The 16,983-nt window shown below is 44.5% G+C and overlaps 1 protein-coding gene across 5 annotated transcripts in view; it reads left to right on the plus strand.

Annotated features, from left to right (window-relative positions):
* Positions 1 to 16,983, plus strand: part of PHKA1 (phosphorylase kinase regulatory subunit alpha 1) — a 3,177,076-nt gene that overhangs the window by 356,698 nt on the left and 2,803,395 nt on the right. For all 5 annotated transcript variants that reach the window (XM_044057561.1, XM_044057557.1, XM_044057558.1 and 2 more), the window contains exon 3: positions 15,858 to 16,016. In XM_044057561.1, the coding sequence (XP_043913496.1) occupies positions 15,858 to 16,016 (159 nt within the window). The remainder of the gene's footprint in view (positions 1 to 15,857; positions 16,017 to 16,983) is intronic.

Raw genomic sequence — 16,983 nt, forward strand, 5'->3', positions numbered from 1 at the left:
CATGAAGAGGTTCATTCATACTCAGATCCAGATGGGGGGTCTTGCCAGCCCCCTCTCCCCTTTTTTATACCGTTTTCTCCTTCTCCGATCCGTCCACCGGGTTCGGAGTACTCTGATTGAGGATGGCCTTAGTCAGGGGGTCGGCAGTGATGGTACTTGCTTCCTTGACACCAACAGCTGCCTGGAGCATGTCTGATCTGAGCCGTAGCTTGGGTGTTGGATCCAAGAGAGCGGAACTTTTTTCATCGACTCTGGCTTTGTCAGGCCAAGTTCCCTCCCTCAGAGCTCCGTCCACTTTGGGCCCGGCTCCAATTCTCACGTCTGATCTGGAGAGACCGGCTTCCTTATTGGTTCCCCAGGAGGTTTGTTCTCCCTCCGCATTCAGTGTGGTAGAAAGGGTTCTCTCCCTCAGCATTCAATGTGGTAGAAAGGGTTCTCTCCGCTGGATCGAGACACTTAACTATCCCCTCGGACTCTGCCCTGACCCCCTTGGCTCTTTCTACAAATCCCATCATTTTTACCAGAGGGACAGCCCATGCTGAAAAAGCCCCAGATGGTTCCACCCTGAGGAACAAGTGGCTTGCGAGTACCCCCCGGCCAGAGAGCTCCACTGGGAATGTGCCTCGCAAGCATATGTGTAAGAGGAGGCACTTGAACTCCCCCGAGTCCCTCACCGAGGATACAGATTTGGATGATGGGAAGGTTCCCCCAGGTCACCTCCTGAGGATGTCTCCTTTGGAGACATCATGGAAATCCTTCGCCAATGGGGAGGTTCGTCTGCCCACAAACCTTCTTCTGGCGAGTCCGTGTTCCTGGAAGCTTTCGGCACGGGCCCATCTACTTCCTGGTTGTCCCCTACCGCAGATCCCTTGGTGGACCTGGTCACCTCACGGGCCTGGAAGGAGCCGGACACCATGGAACTAATCCCTAAAAGGCCTGATGAGATTTTGAGTCCACCTTCAGGTAGGCCAGTGTGGAACAAGGGCTCCCTCATAGATGCTATGGTGGTAGCAGCCACAAAGAAGGAACTAGCTCAAGAGTTCCTCTGTTCATCCACCTGACCGAGAGTCGAGGATGATGGACCACTTAGGGAAGTGGGTATATGCTTCAGCTACCTTTTCTGTTGGGGCGCTGAACTACCTGGCCTACGTCACGAGACTCCAGCGCGATCTGGTCAAGGAGCTGGCAGAATCTCCCCCCAAGTCCATGTCGCAAGAGGACAGGGACTCGTTCTGCGTGAGGATGGCCACTTTGAAAGCAGTCTCCAACACGTCCATGTAACTCCTTTCACATGCTACTTAAGGAGCGGCTAGGATGGCTGGGTCTGACGTGTCCATGAGGCGCAGCACCTGGCTTAGACTATGTCAGTTTTTGGAACCTTTCAAGGCGTCCTTTGCCAATGCCCCTTATGACGGCTCAACTCTCTTTGGTAAGACCATCAGAGACTTTAGTCCAGAGTGAGAAGGACTGGAAGACACTGTCTGCCATCAGCATCCACTTTTCAATCCCTCAAAGATCCTTTTCCCGGAATCAGAGAGGGCAAAAAAGATGTGGTTCCTGAAGTCACAGTATTCCCGGGACACTCGGGGCTCTTCTTCCCCCAGAGGCAGAAGGGGACAGGATGGACACCTGCCCAGAGGCAGAGGAGGTCCAAGGAATTTTGGGTCTTGAACCTTTCTTGGACAGGCCCGGACAGCAACCCTGAGGGGTTGCCTGACTGCTCTACTCTGGAGGCAGTCTGGGGACGATTATCCTTGCACCTGGTGGCATGGGAGTCCATAACATCAGACCACTGGGTGCTTTTGATCATATCCAGAGGATACTCTATCCCCTTTGTGGTTCTTCCCAAACACCTCCCGGACGTACCGCCCATACAAAGAGAGGCAGAAGCACAGGAAATTTCCAAGCTGCTAGGAAAACAAGCCATTGAAACTGTCCCCCCAGATCAGTCCAGATTGGGCTTTTACTTCAGGTTCTTTTTGGTGCCAAAGAAAATGGGGGACTTAAGCCCCATTCTGGACCTATCTACCTTGAACCTTTCTGTTGCTAAAGAAAAATTCTGTATGGTCACATAACACTCCATCAAGAGAGCAACTGGATGTGCTCGTTAGACCTCCAGGATGCTTACTATCACATAAAGATGCACAGAAGCTCCAGGAGGTTCCTCCACTTCCGGCTAGGTGTCGATCTTTACCAATTTCAAGCCCTACCATTTGGTCTCACCACAGCCCCCAGGGTGTTCACCAAAGTGATGGTGATGATAGCGGCTCACCTGAGGCTTCAGGGGATTTGGGTCTGTCTGTACCAGGACGATTGGCTCCTCACTGCTTCCACCAAGCATCTACTTTCTCAGACCAGGAATTATTTCTTAAAGCTTGCCCTGCATTTGGGGATCACAATCAGCACATCCAAATCACTTCTAAATCCTGTCCAGGTGATGCACTGGGGCAAGGATAGATACATTACAGTGCAAAATCTTCCTGACCTTAGAGTACAAAACCTGAGGATGCAAGTCTCTCTGATCTACCATTCTCATCTTCCGTCAGCGGAATGAGTGTTGAGGGCATTAGGTTCAATGGTGGTGACCATAATGCTTCTTCCGTGATCCTGGTTACATATGAAAATTCTACAGTGGACACTAGCTGTACAGTGGTTCCTGTTGAACTTCCGTTGTCATATCCAGTGCAACTCAGTGGAGTCTGTCAGTCATCCCTTCTCTGGTGGATGTGTTCTCCGGATATCTTGGAGGGATGACCCTTTGTTCCAGCCCCTGTCCAAGCCACAGTGACCACGGACACCTCCCAAATCTCGGGGGGAGCATTGTTTGGGCAGGACGGTCCAAGACCTGTGGTTCCCTGTAGAGACCAGCTTACACATAAACGTTCTAGAGATGAGGGCGATCCTTTTAGAGTTGCAGGCCCTTCATGCCTTTCTCCTCTGGGTGCCATTGCAATTCAGTCAGACAACATGCCAGTGGTCTTGTATATCAACAAACAGGGATGGACCAGATCTTTACCCCCTTTGTCGCAAGGCCATAAGAGAGTGGGAATGGGTGATCTCCTCCACCGGTTGTTTTCTCATGGCAACGCACATTCCGGGACAGTCCAACATTCTAGGGGACAGGTTAAGTCAGACTATTCTGATGCCTTACGAGTGGTCTCTGAATCTTTAAGTAGCAGAGCAGATCTTCGTGGAGTGGGGTCAGCCTTGCTTTGATATGTCTGCATCTCCTTCCAACTTGAAGTGCAGCAAGTTTTTTGCTCTGCACCCCTTGCCAGGGGAGTCCTCCAGAGGTGCTGTAGTCCATGCTTGGCCTCTCTGTCTTCTGTATGCTTACCCTCCTCCAGTACCTCATATTCCGAGGTTTCTACAGAAAGCTTGTTGACTGTGGAGCAAAGTGATCCTCATTGCCCCGTTTTGGCCTTGCCAGGTATGGTTTCTCTTCCTTTGGTCTCACCTTCTGGCTCCGCCCTGGATCTTGGATACCATTCAAGATCTGATTTCACACCCATCGGGGGTTCCTCATCTGAACCTGGACAGTTTGAAGCTCACAGGTTGGCTGCTCCAGTTCCAGTGATCGCTAGGACTCCTGGATTATCCTCTTCAGTTAGGTCTATTCTGGTGGCTGCTCATAAGTCTTCAACCAGGAAGGTTTATCGCAGTAAATAGAAACTTTCCTTTTGGGCCTCTCAAAGGAGTTTAGACCCCTTCATGGCTCCTATTTCTGCCATTCTTGATTTCTTAGTTGATATTTTTTAACAGGGAGCTAGTTCTTCTACTGTCAAGGTTCAATTGACTGCCATTTCTCATTTTCATGTGGGTGAGAATTCTGCCTCACTAGCCTCCTCCAGACTGTGTAAAGCCTTTATTAAAGGGACTTTTCTGTTACGCCCCCTGTCAAGGATCCTATTCTCCCATGGGACCTTACTATGGTTCTTCAAGCTCTGGTCGCTCCACCTTTTGAACCCACTGCAACCACAGATCTAAAATTCTTATCTTGGAAAACAACATTTCTGGTGGCTTATCACATCTGCTGAAGGGTTTCAGAACTGCAAGCCTTGTCCGTCAAAGTTCCTTACATGATTTTCCACAAAGATAGTTTCCCTTCAGACCAATCCATCCTTTCTTCCCAAGGTGGCATCACTAGTTAATATCAATCAAACCATCAGCTTACCGGTTTTCTTTCCTAATTTTGCTAACAAAATGGAATACAAACTCCACTTGTTGGATTTTCATACAGTTACAATTTTATTTACACAGGACCAAAAACTTCAGTAGATCTGATCAACTGTTTGTGTCCTCCTATAAACCCAAGCCTATCTCCAAGGTCACTATTGCTAGGTGGAGTTCCTCATGCATCCTTCAGGTCTGTAAGGACAGAGGCATGTCTCCTCCAGGTCAGGTGAAAGCTCATTCCACTAGGTCCTTGGCTACTTCTGTAGCTTTTTGGTCTAAAGTTTCATTAGATGATTGATGTCCTTCAAGAATGCAACTGCAGTCCTGACATATGGGTTGTCCTGCCTCAGGCAGCCCCTCGGTCGGCCGGATTCCAAAGTCTGGGTCCGGCGTCGGCTGATGTCGCCTCTTCCCCTACGTCAGAGTGGCTGGGGTATAAAAGCATCAGTCGACGCCATCTTCTTCAGTCTTTCTTGCCACGCAGTGCGCGAAGCAGAAGCAGTTCACAAGTGCCGCTCGGCCAGCTCCTGTGTTTTCAGTTACCGAAGTCATCAAAAAGCTAAGTACCCCGTTGGGGAACCTTTTCTTGCCTCAGCCGATGTCAGATAAAACTGCAAAAGTTAATAATTGTTTGTCTTGTGGTAAACAAATACCTCATAAGGACTTCCATTCTTACTGCCTTCCCTGCCTGGGCCCAGACCACGACGTCTCGGCCTGTGCTGCCTGTGCTTACTTCAATAAGCGCACACTCAGGCGCCGGGCAGATTTTGTTGAAGACCTTTTTGGGGAAAATTTCTCCTATATCATGCCGTCGGAACAACCGACAACACATATTTCCAAAAAACGGAATGACCGGGACCGACATTCTCGGCCCACGACTTCCACAGACGCAACACCAAAGCCTACCGCGAGTGCATCGGTCTCTTCGGAGCCGGTAATTCAACCGCTCCAGACCGCGACACCGCTTTACCGCACACTTCGGCCCCGGAGGTTGCCCCTGTGCCGGTTGTTGATTTTCCTCCTGAAACCGAAGCCCAGGATTTACCAGATACCATACCGGTGGATAAAGTTACTCCAGCACGTGGGGCAGCTAGGCCTCCGGTCTCTGTCCATCAAGGTTTACACACATGCTAAGGCTGCCAGCCAGGCTAAGGCTCACCCTCCTAAAGCCTTTTCCCTGGGTTCCACTTCTGATAAACAGATCATGACTTTAGCTGCAGATCTAATTTCTTTAATCAGAGGATCTCAGGCACATCCAGACAGAGGTTCTCAGCCACCTGCAGATAAAAGGCCTAGGGTTGAGCAGACAGATACCCTTTCCTCAGATGAAGCCTCTGGGGACTCAGACCATTCAGATTCCCAGGAAGAATCCTTCCAGGCCTACGAGGATTCTGATGCTGATGAATCCATTCCCTCTGCCTCTCCTCCAGAGGATATTTCTTTCGGGGAAATTCTCCACTCCATGAGAGAGCATTTTCAGTGGCAGGGCCAGGATTTCTCTGACTCCAGGAAAAGGCTACGTACTTTACTTAAGTTACCCCAGCACAGGCCTTTAGCTATTCCACCAGTGTTAGATGTATTGGATGATGTGCACTCAGACTCCAGTGCTTCCCCTGATTCTCTCCCTCCTGCTCCTGACAAGCCAGACAGATATTACAGGGTTCCTGAAACTCATAAGCATCTCTTTAAGGCCCACTCTGTGGATCTAGAAACTATTTCTCAGGGGCCCAAAGGAGTGGCCACCTCCACGACCAGAAACCCTTTGCCCGCAGACAGGGAATCTAGGTCCTTGGAGAGATGGGGCAAAAAAGTTTATACCTCAACCACCCTTGCCATGAGGGCACTTAACTGTCTTTTTCATATGTTTCAGTATCAGGATTTCTTGATGGATGATTTGCAGGAAAAGTTAGCCTCTCCTGAGCCTTTAGATAGAAAGGCCTTGCAGGATTTGGTTCATAATACTCAGCAGGTTAGCAATCATTTTCTTCAGTGTGGTTATGATGCATTGGAAGCTTCATGTAGGACAGCTATGACAGGGGCCGTCATACGTAGATATGCTTGGTTGAAAAAACAGGCATTGCCAGATCATGTTAAAGTAAAGCTCCTAGATGCACCTCTGGAAAAACAGAAGCTGTTTGGTGCTAATGCACAGGATGTGTTGAAATCTATTGAGGAAAAGGCTAAATCAGTACAAACAGTCAAAGATTTCCTCCAGGTTCAGCCACCGAGGTTCAGCAGGAATTGGCCTTCAAGGAATTGGTCCTTTCCAGACACTGACAAGTTCCAAAAGGGAAAAAACAGGCGTGCTCAAGGTAGAGGGCAATACCGAGGCTCCTACAGGGGCCGCCAATGGCAACCAACTAATCAGAGAAGTGGCGCAGGGATTTCTACTGCTCCACAGGGACAATCACAATGACTTGGCTTTGACACCGCCGACCAAGGCTCAAAGAGAAGCACCTTTAGGCGGAAAATTATCCTTATTTTCAAAGAATTGGCACATCTTAACAAAGGACAAATGGATTCTGGACATAATAGACAAAGGTTACAGGTTACCTTACCAACAAGACAATGCATGCCAAACCTGCCACAAAATCAAAGGGCAGAGGCACTCCTACAAGTTTCAAACCTGTTACAGATCAAAGCAATAGAAAAGGTTCCTCCTCAGGAACAAGGCCAGGGATTCTACTCAAGACTGTTCCTTGTTCCAAGAAAAGAAAAGCAATGGAGACCTATACTGGACTTGTCCGCTCTAAACACCTTTCTCATTGTGCCAAAATTCAAAATGCTGACGTTACAGCAACTTCTTCCCATGCTGGGCAAGGGGTCTTGGCTGGTTACTCTGGACCTCAAGGAGGCATACCTGCATGTCCCAATCAGACACAGTTGCAGAAGATACCTCAGATTTCTTGCAGGGTCAGAGCATTATCAATTCTTAGCATTGCCGTTTGGCTTGTCTACTGCACCCAGAGTATTCACGAAATGCCTGGCATCAGTAATTGCACATTGCAGACTCCAGGGGATACAAATTTACCCTTACCTGGACGACTGCCTTATACAAGCGGACAGCAAACAAGCCTTGATAAGAAACTTGGACTATGTCATACACTTACTACAGGCTTTGGGATACACAGTCAACATTCAAAAATCAAGACTACTGCCATCCCAACAAATAATTTTTCTAGGAGCCAAACTGGACACAAACTCACAAATGGCTTTCCTCACAGAAGAAAAACAAGAACAATTACCAGATTACTTCAAAAGCCTAGCAAAGCTCACCCACATGACTGCAAGGAAAATCCTGCAGGCCCTGGGTTTCATGGCATCTTGCATTCTTCTGATTCCACTGGCAAGACTACACATGAGAAAACTACAATGGTACCTACAAATTTTATGGTCTCAACACAGCCACAACTTAGAAGAAATTATACCACTCATTCCATGTCTTCAAAAGGAATTTTTGTGGTGGGCACAAGCAAGTCAATTAAACAAAGGCATGTCTTTCAGCAAACCTCAAGCAAGTCAAACCATTACAACAGACGCCTCAGATCATGCATGGGGGGTGCACATGGAGGGCAGATGCATGCAAGGGCAATGGGCTCCCCGGGAGATGCATCTGCACATAAATCAAAAAGAGATGTTGGCAGTGATTCATGTAATCGAGGCCTTCGGAAAATTTCTTCAGCAAGGTCATCTGCTAATAAAGACAGACAACACCACTGTCATGTGGTACATAAACAAACAGGGAGGCACTCATTCTTACCCCCTCTGCAGACTAACAATGACTCCTTGGGAAAAGGCCCTGAAACTGAACTTACAGTTGCAATCCCAGTTTGTTCCAGGGAAGGACAATGTTCTGGCGGACAGTCTAAGCAGAAACATTTTGGACCCGCACGAATGGATGCTGCATCCAGACATTTTTTCGCAAATAATTCATGCATGGGGAAGGCCGGACATAGATCTCTTTGCCTCTCACCTCAATCATCATCTGAAGAAGTTCTGTTCGAGGACACACCATCCTCAAGCCTGGAGAATGGATGCTCTCTCCTTCAGCTGGAATTCTCTGACAATCTATGCATTCCCACCTCTACCATTAATGACCAAGGTGTTACTGAAGATCAAAGCAGAGCAACCGAAAGGTATTTTGATAGCTCCAGACTGGCCAAGGCAGCACTGGTATCCATTACTAAGGAGCATATCTCGCACCAAGCCGTGGCCCCTGCCTCAATGGCCTCTGCTTCTGACTCAGCACAATTACAGGACTGTTCATCCCAACCTGCAAACATTGCAGCTGACAGCTTGGAGGGTTCCATGACTTCTACCCATATCTCTCTCTCCAAAAAAAGTTCAAGAGATCCTACTGGAAGCACGCAGACCTTCCACCAGAAAAACTTATTCAGCCAAATGGAAGAGATTCATCACCTGGAATGCCAACAAGGGTCAGGATGTATCAGTAATAAGCATGCCACAGATACTAGAATACTTGGCAGAAATGCTTCATAGTGGCCTTTCATATTCTTCCATAAAAATACACGCTTCAGCAATCTCAGCAAAATACAACTGTGATCCACCTGTGTTTTCACATCCTTTACTAAGACAGTTTCTAAGAGGGATAAAGAATATCAAACCTCCCAGGAAACCACCAGTGCCTGCATGGGACCTCAACTTCGTCTTGGAAAGATTAACTCTTCCTCCTTTTGAGCCAGCAGCATCTTCAGAAATGCACTTTCTCTCCTGGAAAACAGTTTTCCTGTTGGCAGTTACCTCAGCAAGAAGAGTCTCGGAGATACAGGCCCTCATGGCAGTACCTCCATTCCTCATTTTTCATCAGGACAGAGTTTCTTTAAGAACCAATCCTTCATTCATGCCAAACGTGATATCCAGGGTGTCTCTAAATCAAGCAATTCACCTGCCTACTTTCTTTCCCAATCCTCAAAGTAAAGGAGAAAAGCTGCTGCACACTTTGGACATACACAGACAATTACGCTACTACTTGGACAGAACAAAGGCCAACAGAAAGTGTGACCAACTATTTGTAGCTTACGCTGCTGGAGTGCAAGGAAAGGCAATTTCCAAACAAACAATTTCAAAATGGATTGGGCACTGCATCAAATTCTGTTATTCTTTCCATGGAAAAGGTGTGCCAGCCAATATCAGGCCACGCTCCACCAGAGCTATAGCCACCTCCACAGCCTTTCTAACAGGGGTGACTACAAAGGACATTCTAGAAGCTGCTACATGGAGCTCCATGCATACATTTTCCAAACACTACAACCTGCCTTTATACTCCAGATCCCGAGCAGGCTTTGTTTCGGCAGTCCTGCAGGGTGTTTTAGCTACACCATCTTTTTCTTAGATCCTACCACCCCCAGCTTGGCTATGGTATTCAACCCATATGTCAGGACTGCAGTTGCATTCTTGAAGGACATAGTACAGTTTTGTACCTACCATAAATGTAGATGTCCGATAGATATGCAACTGCATTCAGGTTTACCCTCCCTCCTACCCCTCTGTAATTTACCTTTTTGGGTCCACTACCCCCTTTTCCAACTTAGCTGGGGATAGCTTTTATGGTGCATCTGTTTATTACTATTGTGCATGTCTGGAATTTTATGCATTCTCTAAATTTAGCCTTCCTTGGAGGGTACCTGGCATCTGGGGCAAGAAACACTGAAGAAGATGGCGTCGACTGATGCTTTTATACCCCAGCCGCTCTGACGTAGGGGAAGAGGCGACATCAGCCAACGCCGGACCCAGACTTTGGAATCCGGCCGACCGAGGGGCTGCCTGAGACAGGACAACCCATATGTCAGGACTGCAGTTGCATATCTATTGGACATCTACATTTATGGTAGGTACAAAACTGTACTTTCTGCAGCTACTTGGTCCTCATGTCATACCTTTATTTCTCACTACAAATTGGATTTGACTTCTAGAAGGAGAGCAACCTTTAGTTCTGCAGTGCTCCGGAATTTCCTTCCATGAGGGCCACCCAGGAGTTTAGTAGCTGGGGACTCTGTCCCAAAGGTTGAAGACCCAATGAAGTAAACTACTTCAGATAAAGAAGTTATGTACTCACCCTAACGTTCCGTCTGAGTAGTTCTACTTCATTTGTCTTCAACCGTCCCTCCCTATTTCCCCCCGGACCTTGTCATGTGAACAGCCTGTAGGCTGCAGTTATAGGTCATAAAGTATTTTTTCAGGTTGTGTTATCAGTATAAAGATCAGCAAACTGTATCTGGGGATTGAAAGGTAATGGAGGTGTATTATGGGTAAGGGGAGGAGCTTGGAGCAGATGCTAGTGAGATTGCCAGCTCAGATCAGATATGGATCCTGTATCCCACAGGTTGAAAACAAATGAAGTAGAACTACTCAGATGGAGCGTTATGGTGAGTACATAACTTTTTTTTTATTATTTGTCTCTATTTCAGTATTTAATGTACAATTGTGGACCTTTTTCTCCCCAGGCCACCGCTGAAAAATGGCTACTCTGCTCAATCTGTCTATCCTGGTCAACAAATGTAAAATAAAATAAATAAAAGAGGGTGAGAGAGAGAGAAATCCAAAGAAAACAAAAGAGAAAAATCTAAAGAGAAACCTAGAAATGAACAAGTTGAGAAGAGAGGGTAGAAAAACTGAGGAAAAGGTCTTCTGGATCCAAATGCTGATCTGGGTCTGGCACTTAAATTGACAAATTAGACCAATCCAAATGGAACTCTGATCAGAACTCCCTCCCCGAAGCCTTCCTTTTCTGCAGGGCCAGTCAGCCGTAGACTTCACTTGCCTATACTTCAATAAAAGCTGCTATCAAGACCAGCATTTGTAGTTTCTTCGATGTCTTGCCAATCCACCAGAAGTCTGCGATGGGTGTCGACCGTATAGTGAGGAAATTCCTGGGAACACAGATTCAGCTGGGGGTTCACCCATCTCCAACCCCGAGGAAAGGGCCAAGAATGGGCCCTTTGACACTGTTTTCGTTTTCCTGAGCCAGCGGTTATGGATCTGAACCATTCTGCCACACCAGCAACTGATCCGAAAGCCCTGGAGACTTCAGCTTCAACATCTTCCGTTAACTCTCTTGACACCATTGCTTTAGGATTGAGGAGAGTCCTGAAGCCAAAGTATTGGGGTTGGAGCTCCAGTGGAATCGACTGTAAAGTTTTTGGATCTGTTCCTCCCCATCAGTGCTTTGGCTGTAGACAGCTTGGCTCTGAGGTTTTCTATACCACATGTCTGTGGCCCAGTACCAGGCCCTGGTATCAATTATACTGGGCTGCGAGAGGTTAAGAACCACTGCTTTATTTGGTCCTACTTAACAGACAGATGAACACTGTAGAAGTTTCACTACAGTGACCTTGTATTTATACAAACACTTGTGAAAATTTACATTAGAATACCATAGTATTTGAAAATGAGTGTCGAGAAGAATAAGTATCATGCCACAGTAGTTAAATTATTCGATAAAAGCTTATAATTGGTTGGAGGAATATCTTTTGGTTAGCTTAAGTGTATCTTGTGTATTCTAAAATGAGTGACTGGGTAGATGTCATTGTCCATCCCTGCTTGTGATATACTGACAGTCAGCCAGTGATGAGCCGTTAAATTCTATAATCTTCTAAAATGTTTGCTGGTTTTCTCATTGTGCTAACATCTGAAGCTCATCGCTGGCTAATGGGTCAGGTTAGTGTCTCGTCGGTCAGAGATTTCTTTATTTTTGATTATTATATGAATTTAAGTCCTTAAAACTAAATATATCTAGGAATATTACCACCTGTAAACGTGAAATACTTTTCTTGGCCAGGTGGATTCCAGCAGTAAGTTTTAAGGTTTAAGGCTTGCCTTGGAATTAATTGAAGTGTTATACTATTATACTCGGTTTTGGTTATTTTTTGGTTAAATCTTCTCTTCTTTTTCTACAGCTGACAGGAATTGTATCACAATTCTCAAAGCAGGGAATTGTTTTTTTTTTTTTACTCATGCCTGTGTCTTAAAAGGGATCCTGTGGTCCTTTTAATTATTTTATTTTCAAATATATTTTCATTTATAAGTTCTAGTGTAGCTTCACAAATGACAGGGAGTACTGCTTTTTAGTCATATCCCTGTCATCTGTTTTTTGAAACTGGAACAGTGAAAACACTAGTTGGGTCATATGTCTTTAAAATGGAATTAAGATGAATCTTAATTTATTGAATTTAATGAGGAAGCCAAGACCCGAACTTTTCACATCACAGCTTGAACTAATACTTTGTTTTACTGAATCCAATCTTTTTGACATGTGGAAAGAGGCTCCGTGAACAGCTCCTTATATAAACCTAACTCCTTGCTTATTTGGATCCATTTTTGTATGGAGGGAAATGTGTTTTTACTTGCTCAAAGAGGGGAACAATGAAAGGCCTGGAGATGATGTCCAAGTCTAAAAGTTTTGACTGTGGTCTTTTTAATCAATTGATTTATCCTCCACCGGAATCTTAGTGCTATTTTGTAATTTCTTGTGTAGTTTTACCGTCCACGGTTTTCACGAGGTTTGTGGAGCTTGGGGTAGGGTGGTTGCTATGAAACTTTGTTAAATAAGAGATGGGGGTTACTGAGAAAACGGCCAGGTTTGCTGTGTTTGCTATCTGTAGGTCTGTGATGAAGCAGGCTAAGCTAGCTAGAAGCTTTAAGTTTGAGAGGTTATGCTTCCTGAGGAAAAAAAAAAAAAGACAGAGGTAGACAGATAGATGGAGAGAGAGAGAGAGCGTGCACACAAGTGAGCATAGCCCTTCTTTTTATTGCCAGCTTCTTAGGAGATATTTGTATTGTTATAATGGACCTAGGGGAAAAGAACTTTTGGTGGAGAAATGTAGTTCAGGTTAAATCATTAGAAAAAGCCTAGTATTTCGCCTCCGCCAATGTTAATCAGATGTGGTGAGCTCGCTCAAAGATGAGGTCTGAGAATATACATACAAGCGAGATCTAACAGAAGAATAGCAATGGAGGTTTACATATCTGAGTGATCACACAGAAAAAAAATAAATAAAAATGTAGAGCAGGCCGTATTTATACCAGGAGCCTTTTTGGGAGATGTTTGTACTATTCAAAAACCAGGGAGGATTTCTGCTGGTGTAAAATTGTACTTTAGGTTAGTCATTGGATGAAGCTTCACATTTAGGGCAAGAACTCTTGTAAAAGGAGATAATCAGACTAGGAAAATCAAAGTAAAAAAAAAAAAACTGAGGATTAGAGAAAATGCCAAAGTGATTCAGATTAGTATACCCATCGATGGTCTGGTATGTTGCATCTATCTCGAAATGCCTCTTGCTTGAATTTAGTTGTTTTAAATTTAAATCTTTTCTCAAAGCATAACCTTTCTTAAACTTAAAACTTCTATTCTAGCTTAACCTGCCTCATCAGTTTCACTTCATAATCACGAATTGCTGAAATATCGAATTTCAGCGATTCGTGTTCATGAAGCCGAAACGTCAAAATAACGAAAGTGCATAAGTGAGAATAGTACTATGTTGAATTTGCGCTTATGCATTTACGTTATCGTACAGAAGTGTTTGGCAGGGATGGTGTCTGCAGTTTAAGGTGAATGAGTGTGCGTGAGTGTTTTTATAACTTGTACGAGTGGGTTAGGGTAAAGGGAGGTGGAGGTATGAGTCTGTGTGTTGGCTATGTGTTTTTTATTTTTTTATTTTTTTTTAACTGTGCGATCTCGGAGTTAGTATATATAAGTAGGGGGTGTGGGGGGTTCAGGGGGGTTTGCCCCCCCCCCTGCGTTTGTGTAGTGTAGGTGTGTGTCTATATGGTGATTTGCTGTATTTAATTGTTTTGTGATGTGGCTGGTATGGTTTGTGTGTTGTGTGCTGTATGCTGTGTGTTCACTGTGGTTTTGTGATTGTGAAGTGTCTGATGTGATGGTTTTGGCTTTATACTGTCGAAATGCTGAAATTCCATATTTCAGCATTTCGGCAATATGAAGTGAAACCGCCTCATCACATAATTCCACATTGCAAACACAGCCAACTCGGCCATCTTCTCAGTAGCCCCTATTAATAAGCTAATGGACAGAAAACGGCAACAAAAATCTTACTAGCCTAACTAAAACCTTTAAAAACTCAGTTGTAATAAAAGAGACTAAGTTTAACTTTTAACACAGCAATTATAAGTTCTTGAAAAAGTGTTGTTTTTTACATTGAAAATATTAGTGCTGGAGCTAGTGTTTAGAATTGAGAGATTTATACATTTTTATTTTATTAAATTACATATTTTGCATATATAAATATATGGAGTGTGTATGTGATGAGTGTTTTGCTGACAGGTTGACATCCTCCTGCTTTGGAAAGGTATTTATGAATAAATTTGTTGGGACCCTGCCCTCATCTTATTACCAGGCTGTTTTCTCACAAAGGTTGAGAACCACTGGTCTATGTTATAATCTTTGACCCACAAACAATTTGAGCCAGCAGCATTAACAGATTTAAAGTTCCTCTCTTGGCTAAATGATTGCCATTATGTCAGCAAAACGAGTTTCTGATCTTCAACCCCTTTCATACAAGCCACCTTTCCTTGTTTTCCACAAGGACAGAGTCTCACTGAGAACAAATCCCTTCTTCCTTCCGAAGGTGGCATCAGAATCAAACTTGAATCAACAAATTGATTTGCCTGTAATCTTTCCAAGCTTTGCTAACAAGGAAGAGCACACCCTCTGTACCCAAGATGTATGTAGCAACTTGGGTTTTATTTACATCGTACTAAAGACATTAGGAAATCAGGCAAGCTGTTTGTGTCTTTTTCCAAGAAAACTAGGACAGCATTTACAAAAGTGACATTCTCTAGGTTGTTAGCAGATAGCATTTCCTTTGTTTATAAGCCAAGAGGGCTCTTTACAGTCTAAACCTAAGGCTCACTGTACCAGAGAGATGGCAACTTCAGCGACATTTGCAAAAAAAAAGTAAATGTCATTGACCGTGCAGCAGCAGCATGGTCTACAGCTCATATCTTTATATATCATTAAAAGTTGGATGTGTACTCTAGAGCTCACATAGCCTTCAGCTCTGCCTTTCTCCGGTATGTCCTTCCTTGAGTCCACCCTGGCCCTTTTTAGGTAGCTTGAGAATCTGTCCCACATGTTGAATCGGACTACAGTAGACAGCATTTGATACAAAAGTTATGTACTTACCATAATGATAAATCTGTGTAGTCTTATTTTCATCTGGTTCATCTCACTTCCCTCCTTCCCCCTTCCAAACTGTCTGCCTCCCGTAGTACTTGTATAGTGGATAATGTTGCCAAATCCCATTTCTGTATTCCTTTCTGCAGTTATTAGAGACCCTTTGAAATTGGTCAGCAAATTCAGTCTGACGTAAATCAGCTGGGAGGAGAGAATTGTGGGCAGGGGAGCAGTCTGAGCTTTCAGATCCAGTACTCTGGTATAAGGAGCCGAGGTCTGATCCCAGTGGATCTGACAAGCCACACGTTGAACCAGATGAAAATAAGGGTCTGTTAAGTACATAATTTTAGTTTCTCTGTATAATGTAGAATAAATTCAGCAGCCAAACTTGGTTGCAGTAGAAAACTTTGAACTAAAAGTTACAGTTCATTGATTTAAGTGCCACATACTCTAAAACACTTTCCTTTACTAATAATGAAGTGCAAGTCTAAGGGAAACCTTATTTGTGTTTTTTTACTTCTTTTTGTAGGACCCAGTGACAGGATTGCTTCCTGCAAGCAGCGAGGTGAAGGATGCTTGGGTTCGTGACAACGTCTATACCATACTTGCAGTCTGGGGACTAGGTTTGGCATATCGTAAAAATGCAGACAGAGATGAAGATAAAGCAAAAGCCTATGAGCTGGAGCAGGTTAGAAGTGAATTAGAATGCATGTTTAGTGGATAATTTTTTATTTTAATGTTAGCATGTTAAGTTGAAGAAAAGCTGCTTGGGAATTTTGTTAGACATTTGCTTGTTGAAAGGATCTCATAATGTTCCATACATGTCATGGAAATGTATAGTTTTCTCTTGCTGCTTGGCTAGCCAACCCAGTTCCTAATGTAACTTCTTAGGTTTTTACTAATCCAAGAGTGATCCAGTGAGTGAAGGTCAATGTTGTGTTACCTTTGCATCTGGCTGTGGATGGTGTGAAGAGGAGTTTATGCTACTGGCCTTGATGAGCCTGTTTTTCAATCTCTTATCCAGTGGTTCTAACTGTAATGTAAACAGAAAAGGGAAAAATGACCATCCTTGTCTTGCACCTCTGCTTCTCCCCACATCCCTTAAAACTGCAGGGAAAGTACATTTTACACAATCATATTTTATTTTATTTATCCCTTGAATGATTTTGTCCACTAGGCTAGTAGCCTGTTTTAAGGAGACAGAAGGTTTTATTCATACTACTAGGGGAAATTTGGCCAGACCAGTGTGAAACTTCCCCTACTCAGCCCTCATCAGACCCATCACTGAATGTAATGCCCCGTTTGGCATGTATCTGACCAGACGTGCAACAGTCTGAGTGTTCACAATGGTTCCTTAACAGGAGAGTCCAGTGTATAAACTCATTGCCCTATATGGATAGACTTAAAGCCTTGTCTCTTTACTCTGTCTTCTACAGGTTGTTGGGAGGCAGTCTATGCCTGGCATGCAAGACATCCTCGGATCAAGCTTTGGTAGACTTTTTGCATATCCACAAAATGAACATCATCAGAAGCACTATTTTCAAGGATTTAAATTTTGCTTGTGTCATACATAAGACACTTTGAGACAGATGTGCCTCAGAGGAACCCCATGCTCTGGAAGAGACTCTCCTTCCATGTGAAGCAGTCCATCCCTA

Source organism: Protopterus annectens, chromosome 15.part0, assembly GCF_019279795.1.
Source record: "Protopterus annectens isolate FY-2018-M chromosome 15.part0, PAN1.0, whole genome shotgun sequence".
Taxonomy (NCBI): domain Eukaryota; kingdom Metazoa; phylum Chordata; order Ceratodontiformes; family Protopteridae; genus Protopterus; species Protopterus annectens.